Source organism: Cricetulus griseus, assembly GCF_003668045.3.
Source record: "Cricetulus griseus strain 17A/GY chromosome 1 unlocalized genomic scaffold, alternate assembly CriGri-PICRH-1.0 chr1_1, whole genome shotgun sequence".
Classification (NCBI taxonomy): Eukaryota; Metazoa; Chordata; class Mammalia; order Rodentia; family Cricetidae; genus Cricetulus; species Cricetulus griseus.
In genome coordinates this window covers 61,132,956-61,151,651 of record NW_023276807.1, presented here as the reverse complement: position 1 = coordinate 61,151,651, position 18,696 = coordinate 61,132,956, and the positions used below count along the sequence as shown (strand labels likewise).

The window sequence follows — 18,696 nt, the reverse complement described above, 5'->3', positions numbered from 1 at the left end:
CATACCATGTTGGTCTTTTTGTGACTGGATTACCTCACTCAGAATGGTTTCTTCTAGTTCCATCCATTTGCCTGCAAATTTCAAGATTACATTGTTTGTTTGTTTGTTTTTTCTGCTGAGTAATACTCCATTGTGTAAATGTACCACATTTTCTTTATCCATTTCTCAGTTGAGGGGCATCTAGGCTGCTTCCAGGTTCTGGCTATTACAAATAATGCTGCTGTGAACATAGTTGAACAGATGTCCTTGTTGTATGAATGTGCTTCTTTTGGGTATATGTCTAAGAGTAGAATTGCTGGATCTTTTTTATTTTTTTTATTTTTATTTTTTTTGTTTTTCCAGACAGGATTTCTTTGTGTAGCTTTGGAGCCTATCCTGGCACTCGCTCTGGAGACCAGGCTGGCCTCGAACTCACAGATATCCGCCTGCCTCTGCCTCCTGAGTGCTGGGATTAAAGACATGTGCCACCAATGCCTGGCGAATTGCTGGATCTTGAGGTAGACTGATTCCCAATTTCTTGAAGAACTGCCATACTGATTTTCAAAGTGGCTGTACAAGTTTACACTCCCACCAGCAGTGGAGGAGTGTTCCTCTTTCTCCACATCCTCTCCAGCATAGACTGTCATTGGCGTTTTTTTATTTTAGCCATTCTGACAGGTGCAAGATGGTATCTCTGAGTTCACAGTTACATTTAAGGACATTTTGGTTTGGTTTAATTTTGACTTTTTAAATATTTATTTTGTCATTGGCGTTTTTTTATTTTAGCCATTCTGACAGGTGCAAGATGGTATCTCTGAGTTCACAGTTACATTTAAGGACATTTTGGTTTGGTTTAATTTTGACTTTTTAAATATTTATTTTAGATTTGTTGTATGTGTACAAGTTACTTGCCTGCATGTATGTATATGTATCATGTGTGTGCCTGGTACCCATGGAAGTCAAAAACGGTCCTTAGATCCCTTGAAACTGGACTTTTGGATGGTGGCAAGACACCATGTGAGTGCTGGGAATTGACCCACACAAGGTGCTCTTAACCACCACACCATCTCCCCAGCCCCTGGGTTTCACTTTTCAAGGCAGGTGGGCTACACAAATCTTGAACTTACTAAGTAGCCCAAGATGGTATCATATTCATTCATTATCCTCCTGCCTCAGCCTCTGAGGGGCTGGGTCTCATGAGCCACCTTTCCTTGCCTGTCATGTCAAGCATTCTAAAGTGAATGCTTGCATGTATCATTCAAGAGTGATGTGACTAGGAACTCCTTATGATAAGATCTGTTGTATGAAACAATAAAAAGTGATACTTCTTTCTGCTGTGCTGTCCCATGAAGAATAAGATGCCAAACATGAATGTTTCACTTTATTAGGAAAAGCTTGTGATTTTTGTGTTTGGGGAGTCAGAGTCACCATTTGTGACAGTTACAAAACAATATATCACACCATTGAAGAGGAAGGAACCTCCCTTCTTCCAAAGTGTCAAAACATAAGACTCAGTTTCAGCTTTCAGGGAAAGTAGCTCTTACACTTTTAGGGATGGATATGATGTGTGTGGGGTTTTATGGAAAGGAAATTGGGGAGTCAGTTAAGGGTCCTCTAAGGGGAACCTGTCTTTTGAAGGAAAGCTTTAACTGAGTGAAGCCCATGACCTTTCATGTAGAAATGGTCAGAGACCATAGTAAACTTTCTGGAAAGTAGGTGGTACTGTGCCAGTCCTTTAGAAATACAAATGCCACATGGTGTTGTATGCCTGTGACTCCCAAGACTTGGGAGGTGGAAGCAAGAGGATCAGAGGTCACCTTTGGCTACATGGTGAGTTTGAGGCCAACTTAGGAGATATAAGACCATAACTCAAAGAACTGTTTAAAAGAATATATGTGTATGTGTATGTGTGTGTGTATGTATGTACGCATATCTGGCTGGGCAGTAGTGGCACATGCCTTTAATCCCAGCACTCAGGAGGCAGAGGCAGGTAGATCTCTGTGAATTCAGGGCTAGCCTGGTTCCAGGCTAGCAGAGACTTCACAGAGAAACCCTATGTTGAAAAACATAGTAGTAATAATAATAAATAATAATAAAAGCTACTTAGGGTGGGTCACTTCTTAATCCCAACATTCAAGACCAGTGTGTGGTTATAGTGAATTTTGGGCCAACCAGGGCTATATAGTAAGGTCTTGCCTCAGACATAAAATTAAATAAATAAATTCCCTTTATTTATTTAATTTTATGTCTGAGGCAGGACCATATATATGTCCTGCCTAAAATAAATATTTTATTTTATAATATATATAATATATATATATATATATATATATATATATATATACTTACTATACACACACACACACACACACACACTACAAAAACCTTTAGGATCACTCCATTGCAAGGACCTTCTTACCCAAACTTCATTTTCCATAAATGTGTTTGGGGCCACAATTCTTCCACATTCCTGGTTTAAAATAGTTGTAAGTCTGTCCAAAAATAGCCTGAGAATGTTTGTTTTCACTTACATACATGCAGGCAAAACACTCATACATATAAAAAATTATTTTTAAAAATATATCTCTTCATCTATCATTTTTATAAACACCACTGTTGGTTCTTTTTATTAATTGCCTTTATATCTAAGCCTCCCCATTCCAATATTAAATAAATATTTGTGTCTTTTTTTTTAATTCTCTTGGGTTCAGTTTTTACTTTTAAAACTCATTTGTTTTGGCATGAGGTAAGGAATCTAGCTTTTTTTAAAAGAGACTTTATTCTGTGTAGGTGTTTACCAATGTGTATCTCTGTGCATGACATTTATGCAGTACCCTTGAGGGCCAAAAAAAAGGCACCAGATCCCCTGGGACTGGAGTTACAGTAGTGAGGCAAGATGTGGATGTGAAGATTGAACCGGGAGTTTACTAGAAGAGCAGTGTTCTTACCCCTGCCCCAGAGAGCCAGTGTGGAGTTGTCTCTGTGTCATTTATTGAATGAGTCAGTGTTTATTCATCTTGAAAATTCTGCTTTCGTATCATCAATACCCTCATATGTAATACCTCATCAGATCTCAACTGCTCTGACCTTGGATACCTACAGTTCTTGGAAGGCTAACATTTGGCTCTCTGCACAGCATCATCTGGCTTGTCAGGGTCTCAGTTAACAAGGCATTGCCATCTTCTGTGCTTCAGATTGTGGAGTTATTTCTTTTAAGCTTTATTTTTAATTACGTGTGTATGTATCTGCATGTAGGTTTGTGTACTTGAATGTAGTGCCTGAGGAGTCCAGAAGAAGGCGTCAGATCCTCTAGAGTGGGAGCTATGGGCAGTTGTGAGCCTCCTGACATGAGTGCTGGGTACCAAACTTGTGTGCTCCAAAGGGCAATGTAGATTCTTAACTACTGGGCAGTCAATCTCTCCAGGCTGTTGTGGGCTTATTTGTACATTTTGTTTTGTTTCACCTGAGCTTAATAAGAATACTAATGGGAAAGTGAAAACTCCACAGAGTATTTTGTTTTGTTTGCCCTTATAAAGTGCTTTGAAGATAGAGGTTGTTTAGATTCCAGAAAAGTGGCAATGCTTTCTCCTCAGCCCAGCACTTCCTGGCCGTGAGTACAGTGGTTAGGCATGTACTCAGGTCAAACATCACGTTAAGGTTTCGACAGTGGTGGGCACAAGAAACCTCAGCAGGAAAGGGCATCTCTGGGCTGGGGTTGGTGTCACAGGTGACATAAAAAAATGACTAGTTTCCCACCCAAACAAAGCAAAGGACACAGCAGTTTGGCATGCCACCAGCTGTTCTTTCTCTAATGTTCTGGTGACTGACTCCTAAGTGCAGCATATCCAAGAAAGCCTGTCACCACCCCCTCTCCTGTCACTAAAAACAAACAGCCCAACAAGGGAGAAGAAAAAGCCGCTTAGTTATTTTTTATTCCTGTCCCTCTTAGTGCACAACTGTGAAATGAGGCCACTGTCTTTCCCTGTACCTGCCACCACTCCATTCCAGAAGCCTCATGGCATGCTTCAACACGCAGTAGCATATAATTAGTCTGCCCCCATTCACACTTGTCTCCTGAGCAGTTTGTTCTCCACACCACAGCCAGAATGGTCTTTTAAAAAAATCCTGTGTTTGGGCTGGCAAGATGGCTCAGCAAGTAAAGGGACTTGTCTGCAAGCCTGGTGGCCGAGGTGTGATCCCTTGGATTCCCATAGTAGAGACTCTGACTAGTTGTCCTGTGACCTCCTTATGACTCTCCCTGGTGTGTATACTTACACTCACAAATAAATATGTAAATACACACACACACACACACACACACACACACACACACACACACACACACGTGTGCGCGTGCGCACGTGTGTATACATATGTGCATACGTGCATAGATTATACTGCCAATCTCAATTGGTGTGTGTTACCTTTTATCCTCCCTCCCCAACAGTGCTAGGGATTTAACCTAGGGTCTCATTTGTGCTAAGCAAGCAAGCTACCAATGAGCTACATTCTCAGGCCTCTTGATCTTTTTTTTTTTTTTTTCTTTCACTGTCTCTAATACTTTATTGGTTTCCTTCCTATAGATCTGTGCCCAGACAGGTGGGCTCAGGGCAGGGGGTCACTATTCACTAGATTCCAGGTGCGGAATGAGAAAGCCACTTGACCCAGCCCCTCCACAGAACGTGGAGGTAGATCTAGTCTTTTCTGGACCAGCACAGGACATCCAGGTAGGGGCGGGATCCAAGAATTCAGGTTCACTGTTTTGTTACCTTAGTTGTGTTTGGAGAAGTATTCCTTGCTGTCATCCACATTGGGCTTGATGATGTCACTGCTGGGCTTCCAGCCAGCAGGACAGACTTCTCCATGCTCATCTGTATACTGAAAAGCCTGGACCAGGCGAAGAGCCTCATTCACAGATCGTCCCACTGGGGGGTCATTGACTATGATCTGATGAAGGACACCCTTGGCGTCGATGATAAAGAGGCCTCTATAGGCAATGCCCTCATCAGTTTTTAACACTCCATAATTCTCTGACAAGCTTCTAATCACATCAGCTGGGGGATGTTCAGGGGACCCAAGCCTTCTTCCTTCCATGGGGTGTTGATCCACACCAGGTGGGTGAACTGAGAGTCCACAGACACTCCAAGCACCTTGAAGCCCAGCTTTTGGAAGTCTTCAGCATGGTTGCTAAAAGCAATGATCTCCATGGGGCACACAAAAGTGAAGTCCAGCGGGTAGAAAAAGAGGACCACATACTTCCCTCTGTAGTCCAAAAGCTTGACTTCCTTGAAGGCGCCATCCACCACTGTGGTGGCCATGAATTCAGGGGCCAGCTCTCCGATGTGCAAATTGCCAGAGGCCATGACTGCATGGGCAAGAGCCGGACACGCAGACAACAGGACACAAAGCATAGAGATCTCAGAGCCCTTCTTGATCTTTTTATGTTAACTTTTTATACTGCCATAATCATACTGTATATAAAAATTTGCATTCTCTTTTCTCCTACAAATGCCTGACTGTTCACTGATCAGAGTACTGTGCCGCATGTGACATGGGAGATGAGCCTTCTTCATTCTGCTCAGCGCAATAAACATGAATGAACACATTATAGGGCTCCACTGGTTGTGCCTCACACCATTCACAACAAAAGCAAATCTGGGTCCTTGACAGTATTTTAACAGAACAGCAGTTACACAGCTCCCAGCATTGCCCAGGTGTTTTCTTGTAGTGTCTCCTCTCCTTCTGGGAAGCAAAACTTGTCTCCATTTCCTCTCTATTTTCTTTGTTCATTTAGTAACTTGACAATTATATCCTGGATTTGCAGCAATGAATGAAGGTCTCTGTCTTCTAGTGGGAGAACACAAGCCTAAAGGATGCGTTCCTAAAGGATAAATGAACCAATGGAGGGATGAATGAATGAATTAGGTGACAAGTTGAATTTTTAGGAACAAGAGGGATGGATGAGGCCATAGAGGAAGGGTTGCTTTTCTCCAGGGTTGGGACAGCATCCTGAGTGGGAACAATGGAGCAGGTTCCTAAAGGGAGTGAGGAGGAAGCTGTAGGGTTGTGGGGGAGAGGGTTTGTTCCAGGCAGGGTCTAGGAGGTGGGTAGAACCATCAGGTAATATTTTAGGTATTTTCCAGTTTGCTGTGACAAAACACTGTGATTACATTTGATTGGGCTTATTAGAGGGTTAGAGTCCATGATAGTGGCACAAAGGCATGACAGCAGGAACAGTTGAGAATTCACAGCTTGATCCCAAAGTAGGAGACAGCTAAACAAGCCCCGAATGGTGCCAGTCTTTGGAAATCTCAAAGCCCACCCCAATGGCACCCTCCCCCCAACAAGGCCACAACATACTTCCTTGTCCTTCCCAAACAGTTCCACCTACTGGGAACAAAGTATTCAAAAGTGAGCCTATAGGGACCATTCTCATTCAAACCCCCACAGAGACCAAAGCCCTGGAGTCAGACTAATCTTTGTGGTTTCAAGTAACCAAGAGCTAGAGTGAGGGGTAGTTGGGAGCCGCGTTGGTCAGGGGTGGTTGGTGACCTTAGTAGTCAAGTGAGGTGTCTGGTCTTCCCTGGGAAAGATGAGAGACTGGATAGTGACCAGCCTGTCCCTGCCTGCTGCCTTCTCTATTTTGTCTGCCTTCCTCTGAGTTTCTCCTTTGTCACCCCCTGGAGGAGTAGCCTTGTTCTGGAGTTTGAAGACACAACATTCCCACACATAAATGTAAATGTGCTTCACTCTGTAGTGTCACACAGTCTGATTATATAACGGCTGTTCCAAGGAGCCCAGCACATTCCAAGCATTTTTAAAAATGATAGAACTTTGATGTTTTATTTCCTTATCTGTTACTCATTTGAGGAAATTGTTCTCTGAAAACAGTGGCCAAATGTATTTTACAAACTGCATCCAGTCTCTGAAAACAATGACCAAAAATAAAACAGTGGCCAAATGTATTTTACAAACTGCATCCAATCTCTGAAAACAATGACTAAAAATATTTTACGAACTGCATCCAACAGTTCACCTATTAAGGCATCCTGTCCATCTGTAGGTATTGAACAATCTAGAAGCCAGTTTGTGTTTTATCTTTTATTTTTGGTTGGGTTGGAGGGGAGACTAATTAGAATCTTCCTTGAATTGCTTTGTTGTCAGATCCTGTCACATGCCAAAGACAGATCCCATTAGCAGGCTTTAAACACTTCTGAAAGAATTGGCTCTTACAGGTTACTCAATGGTGATTGGTTTCTCTGTTTTCCTTCTACAGGAAGAAAGATCACAGCTTTCCCAGGCTGGGAGCAAAACTATGGAATGTGTCGTACCACTGAATGAACACAACCAAATGAACTGTACTGACCATAGTTTAGAAACCAGCAGTTAACAGTTTCTTCAGACTTCAACATTGCCCAGCACTTTCCGGAGCAGACTCACTGTTTACAAGAACTCTTGGCCTCCCAAAGTTAGCAACCTCAAATTTTGTTTATCTAAAATATTTCTGCAAAAGAAAAGTACCCTAGAGCCCATTCTCCACAATAGCTATGGATGGGTATCTGTGGATGGTTATTTTGGGCTTTATTATTGCTTTCATCCTGGCGTTTTCAGTGGGTGCAAATGACGTCGCCAACTCGTTTGGAACCGCCGTGGGCTCTGGTGTGGTGACCTTGAGACAGGCATGCATTCTGGCTTCGATATTTGAAACCACTGGCTCTGTGCTATTGGGAGCGAAAGTAGGAGAGACTATCCGGAAGGGCATCATCGACGTGAACCTCTACAATGACACTGTGGTGACCCTCATGGCTGGGGAAGTGAGTGCAATGGTTGGTGAGTAGCCTTAACCTCTGCACCAGTGGGAAGTGTGTCTACTCATCTCCCCTGATCCCATTGCCATTTCCATGAGTGTGTGTGTGTGTGTGTGGGGGGGTAATCTATATTTTAACTGTTTGGAAACTGGTTTAATGATTTGTGTTTACGATACAATTTTCACTGCCTGTACTTTATGATTTACAAGCAAACATCCATTTTCTCAAACTTTTAGCCATTTTAAAATACTCTTGAGCCTCAAGGTATCACTTGTAGAATATTGTTTTATTTTAGGGATATGTTAAAGTTATGAAAGAACACACACATATAAAATCAGCGAGTATATTTTAAATTTTACATATAACCAACCTTGAGAGTTGATTTATATTTTTCTAATGACTTTTCATTGTATATGATGGAATGTCTCAAAAATGTAGATATTATAAAACAATATTTAGGGAGTTGGGTGTGCCTCTGAACCAGACTGTTTGCCCAGCATGCATGAAACGCTGAGGGCAACCCCTAGTACTGCAACAAACACAGTAGTATATTTGGGGACCGGTGATATGACTCAATGGCAGGGTCTGTCCTTAGCATATGCAAGGCCCGGCAATCTCCAGTACTAAGGAAAAAAAGATTGATTAATTTAACTCTTGTGGTTTTAGTTTACAAGTTAACCTATAGCCAACTAAAATTGAGATTTTTAACTATTAAGGCAGTATTTCTTAACCTGTAGGTCAAGTGACCCTTTCACAGGGTTGCCTGAGACCATTGGAAAACACAGATGTTTACCATGCACTTTCATAACAGTAGCAGAATTAGTTATGAAGTAGCAGTGAAAATAATTTTATGGTGGGGGTGTCACCACCACATGAGGAACTAAAGGGTCACACTAAAGTGTTAAGGGGGTTGAGAACCATTGCACTAAGGTATCATGAGAAAGAGCTCTTGAAACTATGAGAGGAGTAAAGAAAAACACTGACAGGCTCAGTCTAGGTGCAGCCACTCCTCGGATAGAATCTACTCCAGGTCTGCGCCTGCCCACAGAGCACTCCCTGTGGCTGACCGTGGTGGAACTGAGCTGTCTGTCCCTGCTGCTGGTTTCCAGTTCCCACTTTTCCCACCCACGGCCTTTGGCTCCTTATTCAAAGAGTAAAGGATCTCTTCCCTCAACTAGAATTTGGGTTTACCAAGGCAATTTGAGGGTTTGTCTGAATAACACAATTACTTCGGTTTCTCTCTTCTCTGGGTTTGTTCAGGGGTGGTGGCTGCTTCTGCTGTTTCCTTTTTGGTTTGTGGTTAGATGAATTTCAAAGCTCGTTTGGCTTGGGAATTTTGTATGACTTGCCTAGATTTTAAAAACTGCATTCCTTACAAGTGGGAGCTATGTGAATTTAATATGACAATGTCACCATTACTAACCCAAGCCGAAGCTAAGTCTGTTGAGAACCCTGAATCCTCACAGTGTTCACTCTGGCATTTTCTCATCTTTGCTCACTTTGTCTTTTCATCCTTCTCTCTACTCTACCTTCATTCTGTTCATTCCATTTCACTCTATTCCAGTCTAACTTCTCCCCAGGCCCAGGGCCTCTGTGCTGCCTAGAAGCCTGTGTCAGAGTTAAGTGGGTCGAGTAGAAGCTACTCTAAGTGCCATCTAAACTTCCTGCACAAGAGACCCTTTGCTTAGCCCTATAGAAAACCAGCCCACTAAGTTCATATGAGGGCAGCAGTGCTTCCAGAAACCTGAGAATTCAAATCTGGGCATCTCCACACACTGACAGGACAAGGCGTTTCTTCAAGCCACCACAAGAAGTGCACAAAGAGCTGTCAAGCCTCCTCACCCTTCACTTCCTGTTCCCACTCAGCACCCCACCCTTGCTCATGCCTACCCCTCACCCTCATGTGACCCTGCCCCCTTGTTTGCCAGACGACACCCAGCACCTCAAAGGAACCTGCTTCCCATTTCCCCTGAGTTTCTCTTGGGATCCATTTTCCTCTCTGTGGGATGTCATTATCTCACATTAGAGTTATCTCTCTTCAGTTTTCTTCTTGACGTATGTATGACTCTATATCCCTTCAGCAATTCCGAAGGCTGAGGTGGCTCCTGTCCACTGGCTGGCCCCTGTGCAAACATGCATGCTTCATCTGCTGTTCCCTCACACTGTCTTCCCACGATCCTCAACTCTCACTGTAATTTATAAAGTCAGCAAGAAAAAATGGTGGCAGCTCTTAGGAAGGAAAATTTAGCTTGAGTACAACAGGATGAGTTCAGACCATCCTCCTACATCACTAGGTTAACTTTATAAGAATATTATAAAACCATAAAGTTTATAGTTTTACATTATAGTTCTGGGTGAGGAAACATGATCCTAGCTCTGGTTTTATGTGTAAGACAACCAGTTGCTACTGATCAAGGTCACAGAGGTGGGGCCTAGGGAACTGTCCAGCAAAAGGCAGGTGCTACCCTGGAGACTTGACACCTTGTGTTAGCACATGGTTGATTCCTTCTTCACTCAACACACACTTCAGAGATGTATATGGAGCCACAACCAGCCTTGTCTCAAAGGTCAGCGTGCCTGGCCTTTGCTGGAGCAGCTGTCCACTCTGCCTCATGCACTAGGACCTATGTGGCCTTAGATGAACCTTCACCACTCAGCTATCTTTGAAGAAAATGCGACGGGGGAGGAGGGGTTGCTTAAGGCCACTAATGCTGATTTTCAGAGTTCACTTGGGCTTGGTAATAGTCCACTTTATCAGCCTAGCCCTTTTGTTGTCTTCCATTCTGTTTGCCCTTCTTAGCAACTGCTGCTGAAAGGGATATCTCCCAGCTGATATTCTCAGAGTTCCCTGCCATACAGGACCTGCTTATGAAAATGTCTTCAGTGACCTATAGCCTAGAAAAACATCAAGCCTAGAACACAAGGCCAAACTCACAGTCACAGCTCCCGATACTGCAGGCAAGATCTGAGAGCTGATGCCCAACTTTAGGTTATACCCAATTTCAGGTTACCAAACTCAGTTATTTTTCACATGTGAGGCAAAAGTCAAAGGGCAAGGCAGGACGTTACTCTCTCTTCCATGGACTGATATGGCGTGTTAGTTTGTCTCTAGCTTGTCTCCTTATGGATTACGAAAGAGAACAAAACTTTCTCCCAATATATTGCCTTTTTAAAAATCTTATCATGTGTAATGTCTTATCATAGCCAGATTTCAAAGAAGAATGACTCATCATTGGCACCCTTCCCCTCATGTGATAGCTGGTAATCACTCTGAGTGATTTTTGTGAGGATGTCAGTGCTTTGCCGGAAAACATAGAAAATTAAACTCGGGTGTCTTAGTTAGGGTTTCTATTGCTCTGAAGAGATACCATTACCACGGCAACTCTTATAAAGGAAAACATCAGGGCTTGCTTACAGTTTGAGAGGTTTAGTCCATTATCATCATGGCAGGCGCATGGCTGTATGCAAGCAGATGTGGTGCCAGAAGGGTAGCTGAGAGTTCTGCCTTTTGCACAGGCAACAGGAAGTGGACTCAGACACTGGGCATGGCTTGAGCATATAAGACCTCAAAGCCTGCCCCCACAGTGACACACTTCCTCCAACAAAACCACATCTACTCCAACAAAGCCATACCTCCTAGTAGTATCATGCCCTATGAGCTCATGGGGGCCAATTGCATTCAAACTGCCTTACGGGGACATAATGTTGTTGATATTCTCTCCCTGCTGTATTGAGCATCTGGGGTTTTAACGAATCTTCCCATCTACAGGTTCAGCTGTTTGGCAGTTGATCGCATCCTTCTTAAGACTTCCAATCTCGGGAACGCACTGCATAGTTGGCTCTACTATAGGTTTCTCACTTGTGGCAAATGGTACAAAAGGAGTGCAGTGGATGGAGCTCGTCAAGATTGGTAATTGGCATCTTCTTTTACCTTTAGCAAGTAAAGTTTGCCTTCTCTAGAGTAAGTTTTATTAAGTTACTTGTATAATACATTCCCTTCAAATGTTAAGGTTTAGAATACCTGTATTGTATAGGTAGGTAATACACTTTCCTTTACAGTCTCTGTTAATGAAGTGAGTTCACTGTGGCATGTCAGTTTTAACTCTTCTCTTAAAATGTTACAGCATCATCTAGCTTTTGAAATCAGTATCTTATTTGTCCTTGCCCTACGAGAAGAGAACATTTAATTCACTGAAATCAGCATAGCAGTCTGAGAAAGACTAGGACTAGGTCCAAGTGAGGAAAAGACTTAAATCAAAGAGTCAATGTTTACCATCATGGGGAAGCCTCTGAATGAAGCCAGTGTTGTTGATATCACTGAGCCACAAGCTGCCCCATCTGCCCCCCTGGAGGAAGCACTGTGAGGTTCCTCCCCTCAGGGGTTCAGTTACACTTAGCTAGTGAGGAATCCTCTCAGGGCCCTTCTGTACCAGTCCACTCAGGATAGAAGGTATATCTCTGTCCTGCAGGTTGTTCATTGTATCCTAGAACCATCCTAGCCTTAGGGACTAGAACTGTCCTAGCCTTAGGTCATAATGATTCCTAGCCTGCCAATCAAGGGGCATGGGCCACCATGAAAATCACCTTATGTCCCAAAGCTTCTCAAATAACAGCTGTCAACTCTAGCAATTAAGAAGTATCCACACCCCAATCTTACTCTGCAGCTCCGAAAGTATGGGGGTGGGGCCAGAGTGTCACTGGTGTTAGAAAACTCCCAGGTGATTTCTGGGTGTAGCCAGAACTTAGAAGCACCTGGTAGGGGCTAACACCAGATTTCTAGTCATTAAATGTGAGGAATGCAAGCACTGATCTGGATGTGGTTAAAGGAAATGGAACATGACCCACCAATATGTAACCCTTGCTGTTGGGACAACAGACTCCACATGTATTGATAAAAGCAAGTAAGTGGCTTAGAACAATGGTTCTCAGCCTTGCTAAGGCTGAGACCCTTTAATACAGTTCCTCATGTTATGGTTACCCCCAGCCATAAAACTGTTTCATTGCTACTTCATAACTATAATTTTGCTGCTGTTATGAACCATAATTGAATCATGATGTAAATACCCAATATACAAGCTATCAGCCATCCCAAGGGGTCATGACCCATGGGTTGCGAACCCTGTCCTAGAGTGAAATAATCTGTGAACTGCAGCTAGAGCTTGGGAACCTCGGCAACCTACCATTATAAACAGCTATACATAACTGTGTTTGGGCCTGAGGAGAGCTATGCATGAGGGAGGGCTTCCTGACCTCTGACACTGGCAGACAGTTCTGGTAGTGTGTGTGTGTGAATATAGGCAATGTATTGCTTCTTGCTGTATTGTTTAAATAGACTTGTGTGTAAATCTTAACATTGACTGGATATCCTTTTTAATCATTCAGTTGCTTCCTGGTTTATATCGCCACTGCTTTCTGGCTTCATGTCTGGAGTGCTGTTTGTGCTAATCAGAATGTTCATCTTAACAAAGGTAAGGAGGCTGCTTTTTGTATTTTACTTTTTACTAAATTTTAGAACTAATTTCGGTAGTAACAGTAGGTCTGTGGGAGAATTGTTTTGTCATTGCCAGGATGCACTGGAGTTTAAGTAAGAGGGGTTAGCATGAGCAGTCAGAAGCCTCATTGAAGGGCCAAGCCTTGCCAGAGCCTGCCAGAGCCTGGTGCACAAAAGGTTGCTTCATGGCTGTATAATTTAGCTCATTAGCCAACACTCCCAGAAAGGTGATTATTTCCTGGTTGTTAAACAGAATATAATAGAAGTGTTAAGATTTTGAAATTGAATCAGCTGAATAATCTCCTTACTCAATATCACAGTGCTGTCCTAGCCAGGTGGCTACATCTGCGATGGGCACTGATGGACAACATGACTGTGGCAGCATGGGGAGGAAGGGTGTGTTACACTTACAATTCCGGGTAATGTTTCATCACTGAGAAGTCAGGACAGGAACTCAAGCAGCACAGGAACCTGAAGGCAGGAACTGATGGCAGATGCCATGGAGGAGTGCTGCTTACTGGATTCCCCCAATATGGCTTGTTCAGCCTGCTTTTTTACATAATCCAGGACCACCTCCTCATGGTTAGCTCCACCCACAATGGGCGTGCCCCTCCCATCAGTCACTAATTAAGAAAGTGTCTTACCAGCCTGCCTAATCTTATAGAGGCAATTTCTCTGTTGAGGTTCCTTCCTCTCAGATGCCTATAGCTTGTGCCTTGATGTAAAACTAGTCAGTACAAGTGCTTTTTGATTTTTTTAAATGGAGAAATGCTGGCTTAATTTAAGAGGATAAAAAAACATAGAGATCCATTTTGTCAAAACAAAACAAAGGGAAAAGACCCAAAAGATTGAAATTAGAATTTGCTGGGCATGGTGGTCTTTAATCCTAGGACTTAGAAAGGTAGAAGCAGGAAGGTTTCTATGAGTTCAAGGCCAGCCTGATCTACATAGGCCAGCCAAGAATACATGGTGAGATCCTGTCTAAAACAGTAAAATGAAATTTTAAAATAGCAGAATTTATTGAAATCAGTATTTTGGCAAAAAAAAAAATCCCTTATTTGACTATCAAAGGGCTGTTGCAATATCTTTCTCTTATAACCATATTTTATTCTTTAGTTTTATATAACATTTGTACCTTGTGACATACAATAATTATATTTGATGCTTGTACACAATGTATAATGATCAAATCAGCATTTCCATCAGCTCTGAGATTCTGATTTCCATCTATGGAGGAGGAACATGCAAACTTTTAACTCTAGTTATTTTGAAACATATAATGGATTGTCACAGACTGCAGTTGTCCTGTTGTATGTGTAACTTTAGAGGTGATACTGTGTGGCTTCCTATCACTGAGAAAATGCCTAAAACAGACTTAGAGGAAGTAGGTTATTTGGACCCAGGATACCAAAGGTTTCAGCTCATGGTTATTTGTCTCTCTTGCTTTGTGCCAATGGTAGCCCCATCAGTCACGAAGAGGAGATCATTTTACTTGTGGTCCTCGGTTTATGTCCCCACTCTGTCTGGTTTCAGGGGTTCCCCCCCCCCAATAGCCTAACTTCCTCCCATTGTATCCCTTCTCTGAAAAGTTCTTCGACCTCCTCTTAGTGTCTTTAGGGGACATACAGGATCCAAGTTACAACATACTACATCCCTATCTATCTATATTTTTATAGCCATTGCCTATGCTTTCTTTATTCCCCCACCCCTTGGTCCCCTTCCTACCTGTAGTGGCCTTCTATTCTGTCCCTGTACGGGATCAATTTTTATTCTGAAGTAAACACATAAGTACTTTTCTTTCTATGCCTAGCTTATTTCTTGTTATATAGATAGTATTGTCTAGTTTCATCCATGTTACCAGCAAATGATAGGATGCCATCCTTTTATGGATGAACAATATTCCATCTTTTATAATATATATCACGTTTCTTAGCTCTTTGATTCATCCTTGGACACTTGATTGACTTACTGAAATACTTGATAAGCTGTAAAGCTTACCACTTTTAACTTTTATTTATTATTATTACTATTATGTATATATACATAATAATTGTGTGTGTATGTGTGTGTGTGAGAGAGAGAGAGAGGAGAGAGAGAGAGAGAGATTTGGGGGATACATGCACAACATGTGTGGAAGTCAAAGAACAACTTTGTGAAGTTGGTTCTCTCTACTTTTGTGTGATTTCCAGGATTTGAACTTGGATTGTCAGGCATGCACATAAAGCAGTTATACCAGCCAGCTCACCAGTCCTTAAAGCCTACGTTCAATAGTTGTTTCATATCTGTTTTCCCTATTCACAGCTTTTTGCTGTTTTCAGTTAGACACATGGCCAGATATATGGAAAATGGAAAAGTCCACAAATAAAACATGTGTAAGTCTTACATTGCATGCTATATGAGTAATGTGTGGTGAAATGTCATCCAGTCCAATGCCACCCAGCACAGGATGTGACCTTTCCCTTTGTCCAGCATATCCATGCTGTATCTATTACCCACTGCGGAGCTCCTGTTAGCCACCCTCATTACGTAATAATGGTGTTGAAGAAATTTGATGTGGAAGCCCAATGCCTCATCCTTTGCTTCATTTCATCTCATCACACAGGGACTGTATCATCTTACTTCATTAGAGGAAGATTGGTGAATAAGATATATTTTGAGAGAGAAGATATTCATGTAACTATACACATATATAGTCCTAATTGCTCTGTAACTGTGTTACTATTACTCTCTTCCTGTACCTCACCATAAATCTGGGTGTATGTATGTGTGTGTGTGTGTGTAGGTAATTATAGTATATATAGGGTTGGGTTTCAAGCGTCTCCTGGAAGCCTTGGAATGTCTCCCACAATGGTCATACGGAGCTGCTTGCATTCATTCAGGTCATTAAGAACATACCTTCCTTCCTCTGTGTGTTGCTTGAAAACATAACTCTGTTTTCTTAGTATTGACTGTCAGCCATTCAAGGATTTATTCTCTTGAATAAGCACAAACTTTGTCCTCACTGTGTCTCAGCATTCTTTCTCTGGGCTTGGACTGGCCACATCAAGGTTAGTTTACATCCTGGCCACTGGCCTTCACCCATACTGTTTCCTCTGCCTAGACTCTGTCCTCAACCCGAACTGTCCCATGAGCCTCCTGATGTCATTTCCCAGGACACCTCTCCAATCCCAGAGTTGGAATCCCCCCTTCCCGCTCTGGGGCACTGTGCTCTCATTGTTGCTCATGGTAGTGTGTACTGTGTTATCTCTTGCGTCCTGCCTGCTTGCCCTGTATGATCTGTGGGGGTAGAAACAGTGTCTTAGTCACTCTGAATTCCAGCACCTCCTCATGTGCTTCCTACTGTTAAAGACACTTGTTCACAATCTGTTAGGAGTGAATGCTGCCACCAAGCATCTCTAGGGGAACCAGGCTGTAGCTCCATTGGAGACTCATAATCTCCATCTCCCATGGTTCTCTCCATCACTCCTCTCTCCCTACCTCCTTGCCCCTGTTTCTCTTCCTCTCTCTCCCATTCTCTCTGTAATGCATACTATTAAGAGGGTTCATTCGCAGAACCCAGAAAGATATCTCTTGGCCCTGAACAGTGCTAATATAAAGATAGGGAAAGAAAAGAACAGGAAAATGCCCTTTTCTGAAGAGAGATAAGATTCAAATCAACTCTTTCTTAAAAGATTTTTTTTTAATGATTATCTATCTCTTCTTGGGCCTTTTACAATTTCCATAGATAATGCTGCAAAAAACTTCAATGTCAACACTTCCTGCTCACGAGACACACCACACCACACCACCCACCACCCCCAGACCACACCACCCAGTACCCCAACCACCACTCAAGCGCACCCCATCACCCCAGCCACTACTACCCTATCCAACCCTAGCCCACCACCCCATCCCAAACAAGCTCACCTCAGCTCACCCCAACCCACTGTACCCTACCAAGCACCCACTCACCAACCCCACTGCATCCTACCTGAGCCAACTCTGCCTCCCCTCACCCCAGCCTCCCCGTTAAATTGACCCAATGCTCAATTTCAATGCAAAGTGCTCAGTAGTTCTGAGAACGCCAATCACAGCCTGAGCCAATGGAAAATCCTATTCCTATCCCACCTTTTTATTCATTTGTGTGAATGTACTGTGTCATTTTTAAGAACAAAATCTCGAGGGGTGGGGGAAAATATGCTGGATTTTAGGGGTGAGTGACAGATGACAAATGGATGGATAGGAAGGAGGAAGAGAAGAAGAAATGGGTGGGGGCAGGAGGAGAAAGGTCTCAAGCAGACCTTTATGGTGTGACTGTCCACCTGAGAAGTTACTGGCTGCGAGTCCTCACACAGCCATGGTTCCCAAGACAATAATGTTTTAGAAGCCAGTGACAGGAGGCAGCCGAGTGGCCTCATTTTCAGTTGCCGGGGCTCTTTGTGTGCCACATTTCAGTGGCATGCTAGCTTTGTTTGTCGCCCCGTCCTTCGGCTCCATCATTTGTTTCTGTGTGTGCCCCTCTCACACCTCCTCTGCCTGGTCTGGGTAGAGCTCGCACACAGTAGGAACCTTTTCTGTCCCTCTTTTACGTTCTTTATGCTTCATCCCCATTCAGCCGGAGCCTTTAAACCAGTGCTGCTGGTGACTTGAGGCACTCCAGAATATTTTTCTGAGCTGTACCACTCAGCAGGCATCCTTCACGTGCACTATGTTTGCATTTCACAGTCCCATCTCTAAAATAATCTTCACCTTTTTATACTATCACAGCTCACGCACTTCTGTGTCTACATCTCGGTTCCCTTTGATGACAACAGGTGGCATATCCACATACGTGTACCGGGTTATATCTCAGAGATCAATCACTTTTTGAAATATTGAAGTAGCAAGTATACACTAGTACTGCTTTGATATGTTTCTAGCCTACATTATTCCTTCAAAAATCTTTTATAAATCTGCTTAAAATAGTATTTTTAGGGACTGGAGAGATAGCTCAGCAGTTAGGAGCAGTTGCTGCTCTTGCAGAAGATCCAGGCTCAGTTCCCAGCATATACATGACAGTCCACAACCTTCTGGAACTCCAGTCTTGGGGTTCCAACACCCTCTTCTGGCCTCCTTGGGCACTGCATGCCTGTGATGCACAGAGATACATTCAGGCAAAGCATTTATCCACACACTAAAGTAAAAATAAATAGTTTTAAAAATAGCATGCTGATAGTTTCTCAGATGTAAGTTCATCTCGAACACACATAGTACTATTCTATTGGGTATACTTAGAGAATGTCATAGCCAAAGCCCAGAATTACAAATAAGCATTCCATTACACAAAGAGCCCACAATTCTTATTTTAGTAGCTGAAGGTTAAGTACTGTACCTTATTAAAAGAGTTTGAAAATCATAGCACATGCAAAAATGTTTGCTTTGTATAATCGATTTACTATT

The 18,696-nt window shown here is 42.8% G+C and overlaps 1 protein-coding gene and 1 pseudogene across 1 annotated transcript in view; one reads left to right on the top strand and one right to left on the bottom strand.

The window, feature by feature from the left end:
- Positions 1-4,749: 4,749 nt before the first annotated feature.
- LOC100773891 lies at positions 4,750-5,342 on the bottom strand (annotated as a pseudogene).
- Positions 5,343-7,520: 2,178 nt separating this feature from the next.
- Slc20a2 (solute carrier family 20 member 2) overlaps positions 7,521-18,696 on the top strand; it is a 29,438-nt gene continuing 18,262 nt past the window's right edge. Inside the window, 3 exon segments of the mRNA NM_001244010.1 lie at positions 7,521-7,809; positions 11,557-11,697; positions 13,170-13,255. Of these exon segments, the coding sequence (NP_001230939.1) occupies positions 7,521-7,809; positions 11,557-11,697; positions 13,170-13,255 (516 nt within the window).